This window comes from Lissotriton helveticus, chromosome 10 (assembly GCF_964261635.1).
Source record: "Lissotriton helveticus chromosome 10, aLisHel1.1, whole genome shotgun sequence".
NCBI classification, from domain to species: domain Eukaryota; kingdom Metazoa; phylum Chordata; class Amphibia; order Caudata; family Salamandridae; genus Lissotriton; species Lissotriton helveticus.
Window position 1 is genome coordinate 696480531 of NC_136071.1, and position 21598 is coordinate 696502128.

The 21598-nt window shown below is 42.8% G+C and overlaps 1 protein-coding gene across 2 annotated transcripts in view; it reads right to left on the reverse strand.

Moving 5' to 3' along the window:
- The window catches only part of PAXIP1 (PAX interacting protein 1), a 179008-nt gene that overhangs the window by 132508 nt on the left and 24902 nt on the right, over positions 1-21598 (reverse strand). For both annotated transcript variants that reach the window (XM_078663248.1, XM_078663249.1), the window contains exons 2-3: positions 1819-1953; positions 592-635 (exon numbers count right to left, since the gene is read on the reverse strand). In XM_078663248.1, coding sequence (XP_078519374.1) covers positions 592-635; positions 1819-1953 — 179 coding nt within the window. The remainder of the gene's footprint in view (positions 1-591; positions 636-1818; positions 1954-21598) is intronic.

The window sequence follows — 21598 nt, forward strand, 5'->3', positions numbered from 1 at the left end:
AACAGAACTTGTTTTATCTCTAGGTCAACAGATGTTTTGAAAGCGTGGTGGGGGTCGTCCACATGAAAAATTGTATGTGAGGTTTGCCGACACGTACAAAAGGGAAGCGAGATATCAGTTCAATGTATTGTCTTTCAGTATCTGTAGTCATGCCTAAATGTTGCTGGTGCAGTGCAAGCGAGTTAAACATTCCATTTCACAGTTCCGGTGAAACAATTTCAGCTCATAATAACTCTACGCCCCTATGGAAAGTAACATTTTGTTGATGTCTGTACATGTACCTATCTGCAAATGTAACCCCAGAAAAAATGTGCGTTGCAGCCTGTCTGCGTGATTAAAATGAAACAGGCAAATCTACTATGAATTGGAAAATTCAAATTAGAAAATAATGGTGGTGCTAGTAGTTTTGAAAGCAGAACATTCAGATAGAGTGGCAATCATATTGAACTTTGGGGTGGATGCAAAACTGTTTCATCACAGATGCAGAACACACAGCAAAATCAGTACCAGAAAATACCAGCAAAACCCTTCTCATTCTGTACAACTCCATTACTAAAGCATTTCACATTTACAAACAGGGACAAAGGATACGGCAAACGAACTCCACATCGTACTGATAGAATTACCCACGAAGGCTGCAAAATAAGTGTTTATTAAACATGGTGTAAACAAAAGAAAGTCAAGAAATAGGCAAAGAAAATGAAGCATGATTGACAAAAACATTAGGCTTCTCACTGAAACGGTAAATTGATCATTAAAAGTACTGTGCATTATGGTTGATGAAGCAAGCAAGCAGTTCCAATTAAGGAATAAAAAATATTGGCAGAAAGGAACATAAAATATGCATTACTCCACAATGCTCAAATGCGATTATAACTATGAATTGAAAATATTCAGTTGTGTGTCCTAAGGTTGGATTTAATGTTGAACACTTTTTTGAAACACCATCCTTGTTATAGTCCACCAAATAATGAAATCTAAAATGACATTAAGTATTCAATATTAACCAAAAAATGCTTTGGAACACGTCGCATATTAAATCAAACTGTATATAATTTACGATTTTTTTTTTCAAACCTTCTTTAAAGCAATAACAAAAACGTCTCTTAAACAATGACCAGGATCAGTAGCATGCCATGGACTCCTGCATTTGCCAAGAGTTACTACCATTATACCAGGGCCTACATTTTACCGTAGGATAGGCAGTGGGGTGGGCAAACACACACACATACACTCAGCACTCAAGATTATATTTTAAATGTTCTTCCTGGGACCAGCGGACATTCTGGTTCAGGATGTCCAGACAACTTGATGAGCTACTGTTGCTGCAGGCAAATTGTTGGTTACCAATCAGTGCTCCAGGAAGGGATGTGCCTGTTAGGCGGCTGAAATGGGGATGGGCAGGTGTGAGCGTCTGGCAGTCTGGAGAAGAGGTGAATAGAAGGCCGACAAGAGTGTCCTTAGTTGCTGAGTGGAGGCAAATGGGCTTAGTATTTCAATGGGGCTGGTGGAGTGGGGGAGGGTCTGTCGTACCTCTAAAGCCAGGGGAGGAGCTGATAGGTCAGGGTGAGTAAGGGGTGGGCATGTCTTATCTGAAGTTGGGGGTTTACTGGGAGTAGAGGCAGTTGAGTAATGGCTGCATTGCCGGACAGTTAGCAAATCTACAGTTCTACCTACACCTTCCCCCTTGGCTCTCATTTTCTGAGATAATCTAATGTTTCACATCGAGGACACAGCTATGCGGCACCAATGGCTCAGAACCTTATTAAAGGTTCTAAGTCAAATCAGAACTATAAATCCATATCATAATACACTTACTTTTACCACAGGAAGATCAAACACCTCTCGAGCTTCTCCAACCTCAGGATTATCCCCATCTTCTGCGATGATATGAGTTGCCAGTGCATTGTAGGAAACCTCCTTAGCTTTTCCGGTTTTCAGCAGCTGAATCACCTAAATACATTTTTTTGAAACATAAATGACCAGCTTATTGTTTGGGAAAAGCTGTTAAACCAATAAATTGTATAGCAGTTAGCATAGCGTTTATCAATATCACCCTTCAGCGAATCGCGCAACCCTATCACCTTATGAATAGTATCTATGCATGTACTTTTTAAATTTATAACGCTGAAACTTAATTTTCAAAGCATCTGAGGACTGTACAAATAGGGTCAAGGCACAAAATAGGCGCAACAGCAGGAAGGGAGGGTAGGCCAAGGAATATACCAGGATGAACCGCAGGGTAGAGGTAGCAAGGATACAAGCAGGTTGGGAGGTTGGGGGTTCCAAAGTACCAACATAGTAACATATTTCACTTTGTGAAGAGGCTAAAAAAAACAAGCATTTGCAATGCAATAGGTCTCGCATTATCATCATCATTGATAACTTTATTTCGACCACTGTGGGCCATAAAAGTACGTTAAAACAAGCATCAAAGCATTAAAATCCATTTTTAAGTAATACATAAAAATTTATGAAAAAAAAAATTCATATATGTACACCTATTTACAACAAAATCTATCATGGTTAAAATAGAATTAAATTCAACAAGAGAGGTACTGAACTGTTCCTACAAGGAGGGGGAGGTTAAGTAAAAACTAGCGTGACCGGAGGTGTAAATATTACACCTTGGGGCATCCATTTTGTTGGATGTATTTGCCTCACACACCCCGAAGGATGTCATGCTTCATCATCGGCAGTTGCTCCTCGTCGGGGGGGGGTGCAATCCCCGACGGGCACACCTCAAAGAGGGGCACTTTGGCGGAGATCTTTTGTATCCAACTGCCCTATGGTGAAGTGCGGGTGTGTGGGCGAGAGAGCAGGTGAGCCTGGTGTGATAGTTAAAATGCAGCAAGGGGTGCCGGAAAGTATTTTATTCTGGTGGTCCCCCCACTACAATTAAAATCGTGAAAACAAGCTCGCTTGGTGTCACCTCGTTAGGTAGAGTGACCCTTGTTGAGCTAAGAAGAACAAATGGTCAACATGTTTCTCGCAATTGGGTAAATCTCCTGCGATTCATCAGGACCTTAAAGAAGTGAAAAATTATAATAAAGGAACTCAATAACATGCCAGTGTCATGTATGTGGTGTGGGTATATTTTACCTCTGTGGAGAGTCCTATGCCTGGATCATGAGAAAGAAAGGAGATAAGCATTAATAGTACACTTCTCATTAGCAGCAGGGAGGGTCAGCGCCAGAGTGTGAACATAGTATGGCATGCTTGGGGCGTTGTTGGGAATTAAACACAACCTGTACATGCCAAGTGGTTTCAGCGTGCAGTGTGGGGTGCACACACACCAAGACTATGTCGGTGGGTAGGTACAGAATTTAAAACCAATTATTTAAAACAGCAGACAATTCAAACAACACCATTATGTCTCGAAATGGCAGGTCGAGCCCTGATTATGTGAGTGGCACCATCTATATCACAAAGTGGTTTGTAAAAACACGGTGCAGAAGTTAACAAGCGCCGGACTCACCTAATGGTCAAGGTCTTTGAGCCACATGAGTGGTCGGCGGGTCAGTGCATCGGGGTTAAGCCTTCAGATTTAGCTACAAGATGAATACAATGCAAAAAGGCTTAAGGAATCGGTTCAGAAGACTCCTAGTGACCGAGTCTTGTAGGGGCCCCCATCTTACCTTAATCAGCCCGTGACCGCGTGGGAACACCTACCCATCTCCGCCGAACTCGGATAGATGGGTAGTGATCGCGGTGTTCGTTATTTATTTTAACCGGAATCATGGGATCCTAATTGTCGCCGCCCTTCCGTGAATGTCACGTGACACGGGCGGTGACTGGGTCGGCCATGATGTAATGGTCAAATGGACGTCGTCGTTCGTAGGCAGAGTGGAGTACGAGTGGGGAATGGAGTATATACTGGGTCGGTTTATTAAAACCGAATTAAGTTATGTGTTAACCCATTAAGTATGCCCCAAAATATGCTTTTTTGCAAAATTTGGTTTTGGGAACTCCGGCGGTCACGTGGTATAGTGTGTAACCGGGTCGGCCATGATGTAAAAGGCAGGCGATATTATAGACCTGGTCTGTAACTCAAATCAATGGGGGTATAAACAATGCGAGTCAGTGAGGACTTAGCCTGAGGTCCATGCCCAATTAAACTTAAGGAGGTCGTATCAAATATCTCGGAATAGCTGGTGAATGGCTTATAGTGAGTGCCAAGGGATATCTTCATTCAACCCTCGGCTGTCCGAAGATAGTCTATGGACCCATCTCTGCTCCTTCCTAAAGAGTGCATTTTTTGGGCAGTTGGGACTCGATTCCAAAATAACCCATGTCAAGGAGTCTGCGTTATGGTTGGAATCCACATAGTGTTTGCACATTTTAGTATGGGTTTTTTTACAGCGGAAATTGCTGCGGTGTTCAATGATGCGGGTTTTTATTGGGCGGGTGGTGATCCCAATATACTGCAAATTACATGGGCAAGTCAACAGGTAAATGCAATGTGTCGTATTGCAATTAGTGTGGTGCCTGAGTTCCCAATTGAAATTCTCAGAGAGTTTGATGGTTTTCAGTGTTAGGGTGTATCTACAGACAACACAGGAGCCACAGGGGTAATGGCCCATGACAGGTGGTAGATGCCAAAGAGTTTGTTGAGTCTCTTTCGCAGCTTTCTTAGGCCTGGTGCTGATCAGTATATCCTTCAGGTTCTGTGATCTCTTGAAAGCAAACCTAGGTTGTTCCAGATCCAGATCACCTGTATTAAGGATTCCCCAATGGCGTTTGATGGTGTTTTTGATTTTGTTGGACAGGGGGGTGAAGGTGGTGACACAGGTGATAGGTTGGTTCTCAACCGGTGTATTCTCCTGTCTCTCTAATAGAGCTTCTCGGTTATTATTCCGAGCCCGTTTCCTGGCTTTGAAGACATCACTTTTCGGATAACCTCTGTCAAGGAGGTTCCTGGATAGGAGAGTGGATTCCTTCTTGTAATCAGACACTTCGCTACAATTGCGTCTTATCCGGAGAAATTGTCCGAATGGTAGATTTGAGCGTAAGGCCTTGGGATGATGACTCTGAAAATGGAGTAGACTATTACGGTCTGTGGGTTTTCTGTACATAGTGGTTTTAAGGGACCCCCCCTTCCAGTTTGATGGTGAGGTCAAGAAAGGCAATTTCCCTCGGTGAAGAGGACATAGTGAAGTGCAAGAACGGGTTCAATGTATTCACCCATTCAAAGAACTCCTCATGGGCTGTCAAAGGGCCAGTCCAGAGTATTAGGACATCGTCTATGAAAAGCCTCCATATTTTGATGTTGTCTCGAAAGGGGTTAGACTGGTGATGTATATGTTTGTCTTCGAACTCAGCCATATACAGACAAGCCACCGAAGGGGCGAAGGTGCTGCCCATAGATGTACCCTGGGTCTGGTGGTAGTATTGTCCCTTGTATTCAAAATAGTTTTCGGTAAGTGCTAGGGTGGCGCACTCCATGATGAAGGTTTGTGGCGTATTTGAGTTCCATGTTTCTAGGCCCAGTCTTTCCTCTATTACTTCTAGGGTGGCCCTCTGAGGGATATTGGTATAGAGGGCCTCCACATCTAGAGTAATCAAGAGATCGATTTGTGTTGTGTCCTGGATGGAGTTCAAAAGGCGTAAGACATCTGTAGTGTCTTGGATATAGGAGGGGATGCATTTCACCAGGGGTTGGAAGAAATGGTCACAAAATTGTGAGAGTGGCTCCAGCACCAAATTGATCCCTGACACGATTGGCCTCCCTGGCACTGGACTGGTCCCTTTATGGATCTTCGGCAGGATGTAGAAATATGGTACCCGAGGGTCCTTTTTCGTTAAAAACTCTGCCTCTTTTTTGGTGATCCATTCCTAACTTTCTGCACTCATCACCAGACCTGTTATTATGGTCTGTAGGCGTCTAGTTGGGTCACCGGGAATGGGTGTGTAGTATCTGCGATCATTCAGTTGTCTGGTACATTCCAGATCATAATCCGCAGTATTCATGAGAACTGTAGCTCCGCCCTTGTCCGCCTGTTTAATGGTAATGAGGGGGTCGTCTGCCAGTGATTTCAAGACCAACATTTCATTGCTGGAAATGTTAGAAAAGTGTGTCTGTCTGTCTAGTTGGTTTATCTCTTTAAGAACTACTTGTTCAAAAGTCAAGACTTCGTTAGGGACCATCCCATTGTGGGGTGTAAAGGTAGAAGGGTTATGTAAACCAGAGTCCTCAGTAGGTTCACAGGGTTTGCCTTCAAAGAAGGCCTTAAGTCTTATTTTCCTGAAGAACGATTTAATTTCCCTAGTTTGTTGGAAAAGGTCGGTCCTCGGGGTGGGGACGAAGCCTAACCCTTTTTGGAGGACAAGTTCCTCTCTCTCAGTCAAGACACAGTCTGACAAGTAGAATTAAACCATCTAAAAGTTATCAATGCGATTCAAGACATTCTATGAAGACCATTGATCTGTTTCAAGTCATTATGAGGGTCCTGCGTTTAATCCACATACCATATAAAAAACGAGAAACAGCAAATACAACAGGGGGGTATGTGTCATACTTTAGTACTCTGAGCGCATATTCGCAAATGCGAAATCCCAGATTCTTACAAATAGGTTTTACCCATCGAGCACGTGATAGCCCATATGCTGGACAAAAAAAGAATACATGACTCATTTTCCAGCGGGTGTCCACACGCCGGGCACTCAGTGCTTTTATTAGCATCCCATTTGCTGGTTATTGACCTTAGTGGTAGGGTACGCATTCTCAATTGCAAGTACAGCTTTCTTGCTTGGGCAGGGTGAATCATATATAGGAATTCCTCTTTCTTATAGTCTGCTTTGATGTCGAGGAATTGAGTTGTCAATCTGCCAACTGACCTGCTAACATGAAGGATCATCAAATTATGGGACCTGTACCTTTTTACCAGGTCCGCCCTGGCATACGCTGGACAGGCTAACTCCGGAAATTCCCATAACTCAGGGAGACCGATCCTAGCACAAAGATCCTTAATATGGGATAACCAAGGGATTTTCTTAGATCTAGAGGAAACCCAAACTTCCTGAAACTCTGCACGATACGGGGCAAGCTCTGGGACAGACCAGAGTCTTCGCCAGTAAGTGAGTGGACTCGGGGCCACCTCTTCTTCCACAGGAATTAGGCCCAGGTCGAGTCTTAATGGGACCAAGGGGGTACTGACTGGCAGGGCAAACAGATTTCTCATAAAGGTATGTTCAACCCTTGCCAAACTTTTAGGCCGATAGCGTCCCCAAAGTTCCGCCCCATATAAAGCGGATGATCTTGCTTGAGCCTTGTATATTTCTACAACAGGAGCAGCCGGCTTACAGGAGGATGTTCTGTACATTTTGGAAATCCCACATTATTAAAGTTTGAGCTATTGGCATTGCTAAATAATGCAACACCAATAGCTCAAACTTTAATAATGCGAGACCTATTACCAATAGTGGCACAGAAATGGCTTTCTACACCTGTAGTGCACATACCAGCGACGCTTCTGGAGGGCTGTTTTTATCCAGTCCAAAGGAAGATTGCAAAAACACTTTTATAATCCTATATAATCCCTTTTTTGGCGTCACCAACATGGGAAAGATCTGACTTTCCTACATGACAAGTCACTGCGTGCCAGTCAAGATGGCTGCTCAATTGACTAAAGATAATTAAATCAAATATATTGGTTGAAAGAAAATAAAATAAATCTCTTTTCGGGCATTGCTTGGGAAACACATCTAAACGACACCCAAACATTTATTATAGAGACCTGCATGACGGTGGGATTGAACTGGAATCTGCTGCTATTGTAAAGGGCCGACAGTAACGCAGCCTGTGCAAGTGCCAACAGTCGTCCCGCAAGCACACGGCCATGTGTGTGCTCCTTTTAGAAGAGCAGAAATGTTAAGTACATGTCATGGGCATTATACCGCGAAAGCACCAAACAAAGGTAAGTAGGCACTTAACCCCTTCCATGCTCATGACGAGCTCAGCTCGTCATGCAGTACACTGCGTGTGTGCTCATGACGAGCTGAGCTCGTCATGAACAATGGGAATCTAGGATCTGCAGCACAGCAGAGAAATATTTAAAGCATCCATGTGGTTAAAGAGAAAACTTAACAGCATGTGTCATTGAACAGATTACATTCTAAACGATATTTCTACAGTGTATTTCCGGCGGGATGTAGGTACTTGTTTTCTATGCAACGTCTCTCCTGTGGTAAAACACAACAGAGTATCTGCCAAATTGTAAAACAAAACAACAAAAAAGGTCCAATACAACAAAGACAAAAAGGTTTGGCTATTTCTGATACTTTGGAGCAGTGTTGGGGACAGGGTGGGTGAGGGTAGTGACCTGACAGGGCAGGTCTGTGACCTTAGCCGTGAAAGAGGTGAATGAAGCACAGCGACCCCAGCGCAGATATCTAGAGCGCAACCGACCACCAATCATCAGATCACTGACAGAATGTGACAGGAGTACATCATGAGGGGAGGAAAAGAACAACAACGACAAGCTTTTTATATAGCATTGCATATCGCGCTATTTGTCAGCAGGTTTATTCACTTACACATTTATAGCTTCTAGTTGTAAACACCTCTGGACAGTGCTAAACTTTTTGAGGTGAAATTAATAAAACCGCTCTATTCTGAAAAATAGGGAGTAAGTAAATCACACTACTCCGCCACCCTTATCGCGAATCACTTCCAAGAACGATTGATAGCAAATATAACTATTAACCCATTCAAAGGCATTCAGCTTATCAGTTTGAAAGGCTGGCTTGCCCAGCCAGGATTCGAACAACGTAAGCTGCAGGTACAAATTCGAATATTGTAAGGCCTGTCCACCCGCTTGGAAATTCAAGCCCTCAAAGTGCAAAGCCCAGTACTTGCATTCATGTCTAAACACTGAAAAATTGGATTGCGAGACTTACTACACATGTATAGAAGAGACGTAGTACAAAATGAAAACCCCCCCAGCAGCAATGAAGAGGGGCCCTGGAGTCTGCACGATTACAAAGATATACATTGGCCTCGCGTTGAAAGGGGGCTCTTTGAAAGCTTGCCAGACAGAGGGGCGGCTCCACAGTGGCGGAAGAGGCCGCCTTCCTCCCTGACTTATTCCTGAGCACCTCGACAGCAGCTAAAACTCCATACCACAGAGGTAAGCCCTGCATACCTGGCCATTTGACTAACCAACTTGCCTTTGCCAGAGCCTCGATACCCTCACGGGCGACAAGAAGCGCTCCACAAACCAACTAACGGACTGATTGTAACCCACCGCACTTAGGATGCACAGAGTGGGTTCGAAGGCACAGCGCATCCCATGCCCTCGCAAGCCAACGGAAGACTTGCAGAACTGCACACAATATTCCCTATCCACGCATCACTGCAAACTAGGGTTAAATTACAGGGTGTCTGCCGCCTGCTATAATTGTCATGTCCTTTGATGAAAAGCCTGCTGAGCACAGGGGGTACAGAGTCCTGCTGTCATATTTCTGCAAAGTACAGTTTAATCTCACGGGCCGTGCTGTGCAACGTTCACAACAAAAGCCACGGGTAACTGGGGGTTTGCACCATGGGGAGTCGTGCTGTGCAACAGTTCTCTTCACTAATGAAAAGCTTCAGCAGAGCTCTTGAAAGAAGCCACATGGGCTTGTGTGCCAGGCCCACGAAAGGTTTTCATGTCACACAGACCGGGCACCCTCTCAGTGACGGACAGACAGCAGCGGGTGCAGAGCTCTCCGGACCGTTCCCTGACTGCCGACAATTAGCCACAAACCACACTTGCAAAAAGAAGAGAAAACCAGCCGCGTGCACCGAGCTGCAGATCTGTGCGCCGCTGCTCACATGTAAACCAAGCTGCAGTTCCCAGCATTGCAGGTGGGTGGGGAGCTACAACCACATTACGCAGCCGGTGCTACTGAAAGGCGGCAAGATCACGCACTGCCATGTAGTTGGTAGGCACTTGCTCAAATCTCATCCTAAACCACTCAGCGCTCACTAAACGCCATCTCATCCAACTCTGTGGAGATTTTAGCTCCCTGCAAGTAAATCCACAAAATAAACTAGGATGACACGAACACTGCCAAGAACGCCATTCACCTCGCAATTAAAAAATGTCCTCATTAAGCAAATGTAAAGCGTATTATACATCGTGCTATCTACAAATAACATTAAATGTGTACGCATGAGACCTACAACCATTTTGCTTACTTTGGCTGAAACACAACTGGATATTGTGCAAGAACGTCACGAAAAAGAAAACGGACAATGTGACGAAATGTAAAGATTGCAAAACAGGAGAACAATGTTATTACCGGTGTGCCCAAAGTTTAACGCATGCTTTTCACAGCATTAGGAGAAAAAAGTCTGGGGCGTTGGTATGGATTCAAACTAGCTGTTCTCACGCGCACAACGAGTGGTGCACGTGCGCCACTGCGACCCATATGCTTTCAATTATCCAGCCTGTGTCTGAGCACGATAATTCAAACCTCATGAGGGTCTATTACGCGCACCAAGCGCGTAACAGACACCAATAGGCCATGGGCGGAGCAATGCGCCAGCCTTTGGCCAATTGCGTGCGGTCTTTTATTAAAAGACACACGCAAAGGCCAATGGGTTAGCACAAAAGGAAAAGCACACGCACAAGCGTGTGCGATTCCTAGGTCAGTGCTGAAACCACATTTTTTCACTTACTAAAGGTCTCGCGCTGCACAAACACTGCCGCGCAGTGCAACGCAGGCGCGAGACCTAAAAAGTGGGGGTGAGAAGAGTATGAATGGAAACGGAGAGGGCTGCGATAAGAGATTTCAACTGGAGTAGTACAGAAAACCCAAAAGAAGTGTAACTTGGGAGACTACACTGGTGGGTGGATAACAGTAAAATATTTACCGCACAGGTTAGGACTAGTAGACGAAGAGGTGGCTGCACTGCGATGCATATCATTTCAAAACTACAGGGACATTACACCTATTCTCTTTCCCATGTATAGACCAATAAAAAGAATCACAGGATTATCATTAAATAGATTAGCAATCTTAGAACCAAAATCCAACTGCATATTCGGCAGGAGTTCAAAAAGATGGCGCCCCATAATCACTTTCCTTGAACTTTTGGGGGGGGGGTTTATTCAGCAAAACCTAGTTAATGGGATAAACAAGAGAAAACTATCTGAATGAGAGTATAATGAATCCATCACTATGCATAACAGAGTGGACACATAACACGAGTGGAAAAGACTAAAAAAGTATCTCAAAGTGTAATGGCTGCACAGTCATAACTAAACTTTCCACAGTTTATGAGCAGCAATTGTTGCAGATTGTTCTATTTTTCTCAACGTTGCTGGTTATTATCTTCACTAAGCCTCAACGTCCCCCATATCCCCATCCAAACAAACGAATATACTCCGGAACATGTTAAATATAGGCTTTAGATTATTTTTTTGTAATATTGTTTGTATCCAGTGGAGTGGCTAATTAAGGCATCAGTTGGGACTACAAAGCCGTACCCAACCAAACAGAGGTCATTTTGCTTCAAATAACAATTTTAAGTAATTGGCTTTCTACATCTCTTTATGATGTTTTATAATTCAGATTAATTTGTGGAGTGTAGATTAACAGGCAAGATTTAAAATTTCAGCTCAATATAAATAAAGCACATTGAAATAATACAAATGAGCAACTCAGTCTGCCTGGCACTGCCCGATCTAGAAGTGGGTATCCTGGCCTCTAAGATTCCTGGACAAATATTGCAGGTTTGTGCAACGGATTGCCTAAGAAAGTGACCATGTTGTTGCAACCACCAGGAGGAAAAGACAATCGTGCGCTGATTCTGCAGTAAGCTGGTATGGCTGTTGGAGAACCCATGAGGTGGAGGGTCCACACTGTTGCACGTGTGAGAGCCATCTCGGCGTGAGGTGATTGCCAACCGGAGATGCAACCTCCACGATCAAAACAGGTAGGGCCTCCCATCTCCACAGTTACAAGAACCGCACGGAGACGTGCTCATGTTGCTGCGGCTGGCAGGCTTCACAGGCAAGCTCCACCTTTTTCCATATGCACTGCAGTTGCATGTAAAAAGCAGCCAAGTGACTTGAGCAGGGACAGTGTGTTTTTATCAATAAATAGGCGGGTGACTGATTTTGTTTTCCAAAAGGTAACGGTATGAGAACTCTTTAATAGTAGGACAAGAGTGAACAGACCTGTGTGGGTAGTGGATGTTGCCCATACATGCCTAAGGCTCTGATTTCAGTGCTAACTCTGTGATAAGCCTTTGAGGTCTCAAAACTCCCTACCCTTAGCACTAAATATAGAAAGAGTTTACTTACTGCCCAGTATGTGGTGCCACAGTACGTCAGAACATGGGGCATCAGCGATAAAAGACCAAATCCCCAGGGCCCCTAAAGATGCGTCACCAAGAGTCAGGCAAGTCCCCTATTACCATGGGCTGCACTGAGGAGCTTCATTTTATTTTTTTTAAATGGCCTGGTTCACAAACTTCAAACTCAAAGATGAAAAACACAGAAGATTAAACAGTAACTCCCCACAACTAAAAAAGGTAGAACCCACACATCCTGGCAGAGTATCAGTAATGCTCATGGGAGGATTGCTCTACTTTTAAAAGTGCTGACCTTTCTCAGCAAGGCTAAAGTTATTCTAGTGACCAGCAGGGTACAGAGCTAGAATATTGATGTATAAATATCGATATAAATAAATATATAGGTAAAAATATTGTGGGTCATAAATATCGATGGAAAAAAGATCGTGGACAAGAATATCGATTGTCAGGTAAGTAATATCGATTACAAAAATATGGAAGTGTTAAATAGCGTTTACAAAAATATAGTTAAAAATATTGATTACTAATGTTATGTATTTTAGTATTTTGTATGAGAATTGTTTGTATTTTTATTGTATAGTGGGAAGTAATTTAATTATATAGATATTATTTATAGTAGTTAATAAATCATTTTAAATTGAATTTTGCGTTTTTAGTTCCGTAGGGGTTATGGATTTATAGAGGAATAGGGTGGGAAGTAATTTAATTATATGAAATGTATTGAATTATTTATGTATATTCATAATTGTGTAGTTGTGATGTTATTGAGTTAAATGTGTAATTTTTTTAATAATTGTATGCTCATTAGTGAATTTAAATTTATTATTCATGGTAATTGTTTATTACATTTTGGGGGTGTGTTGTGATATGTATAGGTGTAAATGGGGAGAAGTAATTTATTTTTTATTGATTAATTATTTGTTAATTTGTATTAATTAGTCATTAATTATAAAAATAAATTTTAGGTGTGTTGTGGATGTTATAGCGTTAAGCAATGTGTAATTAATGAATATTTATTATATTTTTTAATAATATATTTAAATTTCAATATTATTTATGTTGATAATGTAATTTAAATTCATTTTAAATGTTTTTTTTATTGGTGTGATATCTAGCACTTTTCCTACTTTTGGACTCACTGGAGTGGGAATAGTAAATTTTACCCCTCCACTATCCATCACTTTCCCTGATTTGCACACACTGGAGTGGGAATAGTAATTTTTCCACTCTACTACCCAACACTTTCCCTGCTGTTGCACCAAATAGAGTGGGAATCGTAATTTTTACCCCTCCGCTATCCAATATTTCACCTGCTATTGTAATTATTGTGTTGTGAAATGTATTTTTTTGTTATAAACGTTTAATGTGTTAAATAATTATAGGAGGTTTTATTTTAAATTAATTAATGTGTATATATATTTTATTTTTATAGAATTTAAAAAGTTTATAAATTAAATAATGATAAAATGTATTTAAGTAAATATATGTATACTTTTTTCTATTTTTTTGTTATATTTAGTTAAAATATATATTAAATGTAATTTGTTTTAATAAAAATATTATTTAATATATTTTGTTTAAGTTATATGTAATTTTAAGTCGATATTTATTACATCTTTATTTTTTACTTTGATATTTGTGATTCGATATAATTGTACTTATCTGTTCAAGTATAGGGAGTCGATATTTTCGATATTTTTGTAAACAATATTTTTTACTTCGATATTTAAACATGGAACCGACCAGCAGACATTCTGAAGGTTGCCATTATAGCCTTCACTGAGCTAGTTAGAAGTTTTGCAATTTTTTGGAGAAATCCTAATAGCGAAAATGGTTTCTTCCCCTGGATTAATTAACAAAGAAGAATTAGTCAACACTGGATAAAACACTAATAATTGTGACCGGTTTCACAAATACCAGAACTGCTGCAAACAAAAACACAGCCCTAAAAGCTTGGTGAACAAGCAATAAATAATTTGGGCACTGGCAGACGTGGTGCTCCTTGCAAATGCTCAATACAAAAATCTAAAAATGCCTTGGTTGTATTACAGGTAGGTCTTAGCAAATACCCAAAACCTCATTAACAACTTGGAAATGTTTGACGTTTCAACCCTTGTGAATGATTCCACAGCTCATAATCACATGATCAGCCAATTAAAAGGGTATCTAAGAAAAATACTGAGTAGTAAAGGCAGAAAGGTGTCCTTAAGTGCTTGTGATCAATAAATTGCATTAGGTACCTGCCAAAGTCTAGATAAATTGCATACTAACCGGAGTTGTAAAGAAGCCTATGACCAAGCTACTTTAATTCAAATCAGAGTATACAGCAAAATTCATAAAGGGTGAGATCTTTGTTAAGTTAAAATAATAGCACTAGTGATTTACGCTGGCAATCGTGGCAACCTTCCTCATTTCATCACCATAACTCTCTCCTTTGCTCTTCATTTGCACTTTCCACTTTGCCTCAAAAGACTACCCTCTATGAGTGATCATTTCATGGCTCCAGTTCCGATATGCCATCTACCTACATTCGCCCTTGCCTGCTCAACACCTTCCCTATGCTCTATTTACCCCATATGTCCATCGATCTCAACATGGCTAGTCATCCCACTCCACCAGTTGGCTTACTTAGGGCATTGTCACTAGTAATTAGAAGTTGGCTGCGGTTAAACTACTGCTTCAATAGTCTTCCCTGGAAATAAACCATATGGGTCATTTTCTGCCTCATGTAACTGCCTTGTTTTGGACAGTTGCTAGAAATACATACCTTTATGCAGAGTAACACAAACCTGAAGAGAATGGACTTCTCTAACCCTTTCCAGGATGGCGTCTGTCCCTGGCACAGCACCATGGTACTGGGGTTATCTGTTCTATATGATCTATGAAGAATGGTAGATAATGGTGGTTTTGGGGATGAATACTGCTGTTCTTCATCCTGCTATCTCCAAAATAAAATAACTGATTTGTACGGATCACGCAGAAGTCTATTTTACATCCCATACTTCAATGCACTTTGCAATCTGTAAATGTGCCCCTTGGCCAAACTATTCCATCAAGCAGTGGCAACATAATGACAGAGAACATACGTGGCAGCTAATATTTGTTTTATCACTGCGGACAGGCACCTTTGTTGTTCAGGAGGACCTAGAAAGTTTGGCAAAACGCTTGACCATTAACAGATTGTGGGGTTCTAATTTGTTTTGACAAAAATAGAAGTCCTGCTTTGCATGGCTGTTGGCATAAACCAAAATGTTCCATGCTGCCAATACAGTTCATAATCTAGGAACCTACATATACTCTAATTTGTGTGTAAAAACACAAGTGCCCAAAACTGCTAATACCAGCTTCACATGGTTGAGAATCATTAAAAGAGAGTCCCCTATCATGAATGCCACATATAAATCATATTGATCAATGCACTGATACAGTCAAGAGTGGACTGTACCAATTCTATGGGTCTGGTCTCTTTGACCACCACAAGACTGCTTAAAATATGCCGCCCAAATCATTTCCGATGTCAGGTATATCACATCTGCCCTGTATTTAGATCTCACCGCTAACTCCCTATTGACAGGCCAGTTCAAGGTCATGCCAACTGTACACATAGCTATGTTGCTAAAAGCCCTGTGCAGTCTAGGCATTTAAGTTTCTGTGGCAAGTGCTGTAGACAGCCAAATGAGGCCCTACACATCTCTGATTTGTCCCTTTTCAAAGTCTCCAGGGCCAAATCACTGACCCCCAAGAATCTGTTCATTTCTTAAGTTCAAGAAGGGTCTGAAAAAAACGAGCTGGTTAAGCAGTGGAACAGTTTCTGTTGCATATACATAGCAGGGCGTATGTGTGTGCACGAGCGTGATGTGCCCGTGTGACAAACTAGTGTCATGTTGTGGCACAAACTGGAGCATTACGTAGGGACAGGGCAGTGAGATTTCCTCGCACTCATGTATCGGTACTGTGGTTCAAGTGAGGTGGGTACACCATTTCCGGCACGCGGGTTGTTATGGTTTGAACCATGTGGGGGAGATACGTACATATAGGGGTGGAATGTTGTTTACCGGCATTCATGTGATTGACTAAGCTGTGTCCTCATGTCCTGCAGAACAAATAAAGTTGTTGTTTCAATTATCACATAGACGTGGATCCGTGTGCTTTTTAAACAGTTCCCCTCGCACAGATTTCTGGTTTGGTTCTCAGGCTACATTTGTTATTTCAACAATGCCAAGAGGCCCTTTTTAAAATAAAAACTAACATAAATCCTCTACCAATCACTCTATCTGTCTTTTCTCATTCTTGCTCATCTTTCTTCCCCTGCTCAGCACACCTCCTGGCCTTTCTTCTATCGCCATCTTTCTACTTATAACACCTACCTTGCTTGATCAACATCCACTTCCTCGCTCCAACCTTTTCTCTGCTTGCGTCTCATCCCTTCTCCCTCTGCTCACTCCACGTTTCCTGGCTCCTATCTGCTCTACTTAAGGCTTCATCTACTCCTGCTCATTCAGCCCATTTGCTCCAACTGTTGTACTTCCATGGATGTTCCACCTCTGCCTTCTCACGCCAATGCCTCCTTGTCCCTTTATTGCACCGCTACCTTCTTTTTTGCTCACCCAAGCACCCGGAACATGACCGAATGTGCGTGACACACAAAAATAGTGTTTCTAATGAGAGACAGACTCCCGAATGGTATCAGCAGACATCCAAAAGGGAAGACAACACTCCGCCCAATGCACACCTATGGAACAAACCATCATAACAAGGGTTATTTAACTAGCTAAATGAAAAAAGCATGAATGGAACTAGAAGGATTTATTGTACCCATCTATGTGAATGATGTGGCCTAACAGCTAGAGCGGTCGATCTCAAAGCTGGGGAACCAGGTTCGAGTCACTCAAGGACGCTCAACATCCTGTGATTCTGGGCAAATCACAATCTCCTCATGCCAACCAAAAATGAATGTTTCCGTCTGTAGTACAACTGGTGCTCGTGTAAAGTGCTTGGATACCTTCGGGCCGAGTTTGGGCTCTTAAAAATAACAAGCATTTACAATGCAACGGTTTCGCCTTTGGAAAAGTTAGAGCTATTGTCATTGTAAATGACAAAATTTTTATTTATGTGTTGGTTTTGAAAACAGATAAATAAATGGTATTGTCATTCACATTGCCATTAGCTTAATCTCGCGCAAATGTGAGACCTATTGTACCCTCGGTGAGCAGAGCTGAAATTGTGATGTTCACAACCTCCTCCCTGACTCGGGATTGCTTGTGCTACACATGCTCCAGCAATAGGCAGAGCACCTCCTGTGGTCCTACGACTTTCATTAGCTTCATGTAGGTCTTCATGTACTCCTGCCTGATGACTGCCTTGTTGTCCCCCAAGACTTTGACCGTGGCGGAGATGACGGGACGCAGGTACTGTCCAGTGCTTTGACCAAGGTTCAGCACCAACAGGTTGAGCACTTCCAGTGCACAGTGCAGGACTGAGAAGTTAGAGTCATCCATCAGGTTACCCAAGAAGCTGAGGAGACCGAGGACACTGGAAGAAGGAGCCAGGGCGGGCGAGAAGTCCTGCGCCTTGGCTTTCAGCTCCTCCATTGCACGGGCACGCACACACTCAGATGCGTACACATATATAGGCACACACACATAGGGAGGCACACATCCCCAGACTCAGATGCTTTCACATACACAGGCAAACACACATACACACACACACACAAAGATGATTTCAAATGCACAGGCAAACACACACAGATGCGCACACACGCCCAGGCACGCACACAACCCCTTAGTACACAATTTGCACCACAGCTGGGATTTAAACTTATTTTGCAGCACATCGGGATGTACACGGCCCTTGGGATACAGAAACAGTGTCCATCAGGAAACAAGACAGATTGGCTGACAGTAAAACCAAATGCTTTCAGTTACAACATCTTCTCGTCTTTCACAGGGGAGGGTCGAGGGGTCAGGGCTGCTCGGGTTATATTGTTGCCATCACTGAGACAGTTGTAACCTCAATGGACTGATGCACAACTGAGTGCACCAGCAACAGCTCAGAACTTTCCACACGTGAACTCTCAGAACAAGCACAAGATGAGAGCTTAAATGCTTGCGCTTGGACATCCCCTATTATCAGTACTGCGTGGGGTTGAGTCTCAGCAGGACAATTGGGTAATGGTACCCGATAATTATAGCGCTTAGAAACGGCAGGCGTGTGTTGTGTGTCTTTTTCTCTGTGTGTTTACCCTCCTATGTGCACGCGTGTCTGTGTGTTTAGCTGTTTATTCCCGTGTCTGAGTGGATGTGTTTTGCTCCGTGTGCATGGGTGTGTTTATTTGCACCACAGCCTACATCTCCTTTCTAATTTTACGGCGCCGAGAGGTGCTCGCAGCGCTAACCGGCTGTCCCCGTTTTATCGCTATCTTTCCCCTGCCAGGCCTGTTTTTGGAAGGCGCTATATGGCGGGGTAGGACGGCCCGTACATTATCGGTCACTCGTGCCGATGCGTGAGTGTTTGTGTGCACTGTCGCGTGTGTCGTGAGTGCGTCATCGGTTACAGTGTTAAGTTATAAACCAGAGTTCCCTTTCTGGTGAGAGGCCTTATGTCTGGTTACACGTGCATCGTTGTGAGTCTCGCTGCTTTCGGCGATCACCTCGGCCAATATTACTTTTAATCACCCCCCAACCCCACCTCCCAAGGACCCCGTCTCGTCCGCCAGGGGTCCCCTTCTTCGTGAGTGACACATGTCTTAACCAAACCACATATTCTAAATCCACTTCCAACCACCTCCAAAGCTGACACTAAACCTGTGGGTTTGTTGTAGTTCATCTCTTTCGGCCCCACAAAGGCGCTATACACACCCCTGTTATGATCTACTTAAATTTTTTTTAACGCTTGTCATTGCCTTATGTCGTTTGTAAATGCTCCCGATTTTTTTCTGATAAGGAATCGTCGCGTTGCAGCTTAATTATTTGCCTAAGATCACACAGTTAAGAGTTCAAGGGGGAAGCCGGGATGAGTGCTCGTGGTTTCAGGTTCCACTGTCATTCATAAAGTCTGGACTGGAGCCCATCGGGCGCTGAGGCCGGAGGTGTGAAGTTTCCAAACGCAGGAGGCTCCAGATCACAGCAAACACACACCACTAGCCATCACAAATGCGGTCAAAAATACAGCTGATTTTATTACATTTGTTGAAAATAAGACAGGAAAGGGACTCTATAACTTACAAGTTTTACACTAAATAAATGAAATTTAAATGCACTTTGAAATGTGTATTCCGTCGATTTAGCACTACAGTCACCGAGACGTTTCTTATGTCACTTCTTGTTTTCGTGCATGATGTGTTCCGGTTTAAGTTGGCAACCTTGTATGTACAATCGCTTGGTCCTTGGGTTTACAAACAACGCCCCAAAGTGCACAATAGAGCTCGTGAGAGCACGCTGTCAAGTGGTCAAAACTGTAGATGGCTGTAATGTTAGAAGGAGTCGTTTTTAAAAATCTGGGCCTTGCAGGAAACTTTCAGGGCTATGAATCTATAAAGTAAACAATTCGTCGTGTAGGGTGTGGCAGTAAACCAGCCGAATGAACAATTGACTTGTGATTTCATCTATTAAGATAAAAAACAAAAATGTTTTCACATTTAAGGTAACGCGCCTCCTCCGTTCCCTGGCCCGTGGACTCCGCCAGCGAGATATATGACGTGAATTTAGGTTCACTTGTCTGTTTGTGTCAAACGACGAGTGGTTCACAGACATCTCTCCTCTTCAGAGACACGTCATTTATGAAGTTAATGTATCTGATGTGTTTTCGAGACGGCGAAGTCACGGGCAGATGCAAGCGAGGTTGTAAACCGTCTGTGGCAAGTACAGGCCGCTTCACCCCAATCCCTTCATGGTGTGTGGCCGGCAGGACGCAAATAATACAGAGAGAGGCAGTGAGGAGAGGCTGAGGCAGAGCGAGAGACCGGGGTCTGTGTGAGGTGGGGAGAGGTTGAGAGCCCCTCGGTCTGTAAGCAATACAGGTTCAAGTTTGATTAGTTTAAAAACAAGCAACGAAGTGCATGGAAAGCAATACAAGATAACCACAGACGATGGCTGAAGGGCGCGAGGGCGCTCCCGGCGGCGGTCGGCCGCAGAATGGCGAAAAACAAACATAAAAAAAACGAAACTCCGCCCACCACCGCGATGGCGACATCGCAGAGGCGGAGAGCGAAAAAATCGCGGGAACGCCCACGAATCTGGTCCGGCCATGACGGACAGATCTCTGTTCCAATGGCTAGCCTCCATTTATGGAGCTAGCCAATGGAACAGAGGGCGTATTCAAGTCCCCCATACTGAAAACTAAAGATTTCTCCTGGGGACGGAGCTAAAGCTCCGTGCCCCAGGCGAAACCTAAAAAGGGGAACAATAAAAATTCCTACAGTTTCAGCATGCTGGTGATCACAGTTGAGGTAATTTAGGAGTGCTACTTGTATGGTCTGTTCCTCGTACACTGTTATTTCTTTTTTAGTATTAAATGCGTACTCCATTCAAAAGCTACAGTCTTGAAAAGTCTCTTGACCATACAGAATCAACACCTACATGCTTGTGGCAAGTACCCACCGAATTAACAAATTTGCTTTATCTGGTGGCACGTGATTTTCTTCCAAAACTTCATATGCTTTTAAATATTGATTTTTATCATCTTGAAAACATAACACTCGAAACAGCATATATTTGTGCTTGAAAAAAAAAAAAAAAAAAAAAAAAAAAAAAAATCGGTGATCTGTTTGGTTTCTTCCTCGGTTATCTTCAGTCAAAACTGTTTAGCCCGAAGATTTTTTGATCCAAGGTGGCTCATCATCGGGGCCATGAATAGGTATGGCCAGTTCCTCTAATGGCTTTACACTTGGTCGAATGAACACATCAGACACCTATGCATTCTTTAGGCACCAACACACGGTACAGAGGTTGGCCAAATACCATTCTCTGCATCCTGTATCCTCTGGCTATGATCAAACACCAACCTCTATGTGTGCCACAAGCAGTGCACAATATGAATTACAAAACCCAAGGCGTTCACTGAAAAAAATATTAAGGGCACGCTATTTTTTTTTATACGTTGACATACGTAGTGAAATTCTATTAGAAGTTCAAGAGACGTAGTTTAGATTAAAAAAATCTTAAAACCATTGAAATTCCCATGCATCATTAAACACAAAAGCACTAGTTGCATCACAGCAGATGACATGAAGTTAAGCTGAAAGGCTGCTATTCCACTTATAAGCCAAACAATGTGCTCACAGATAATTTATGG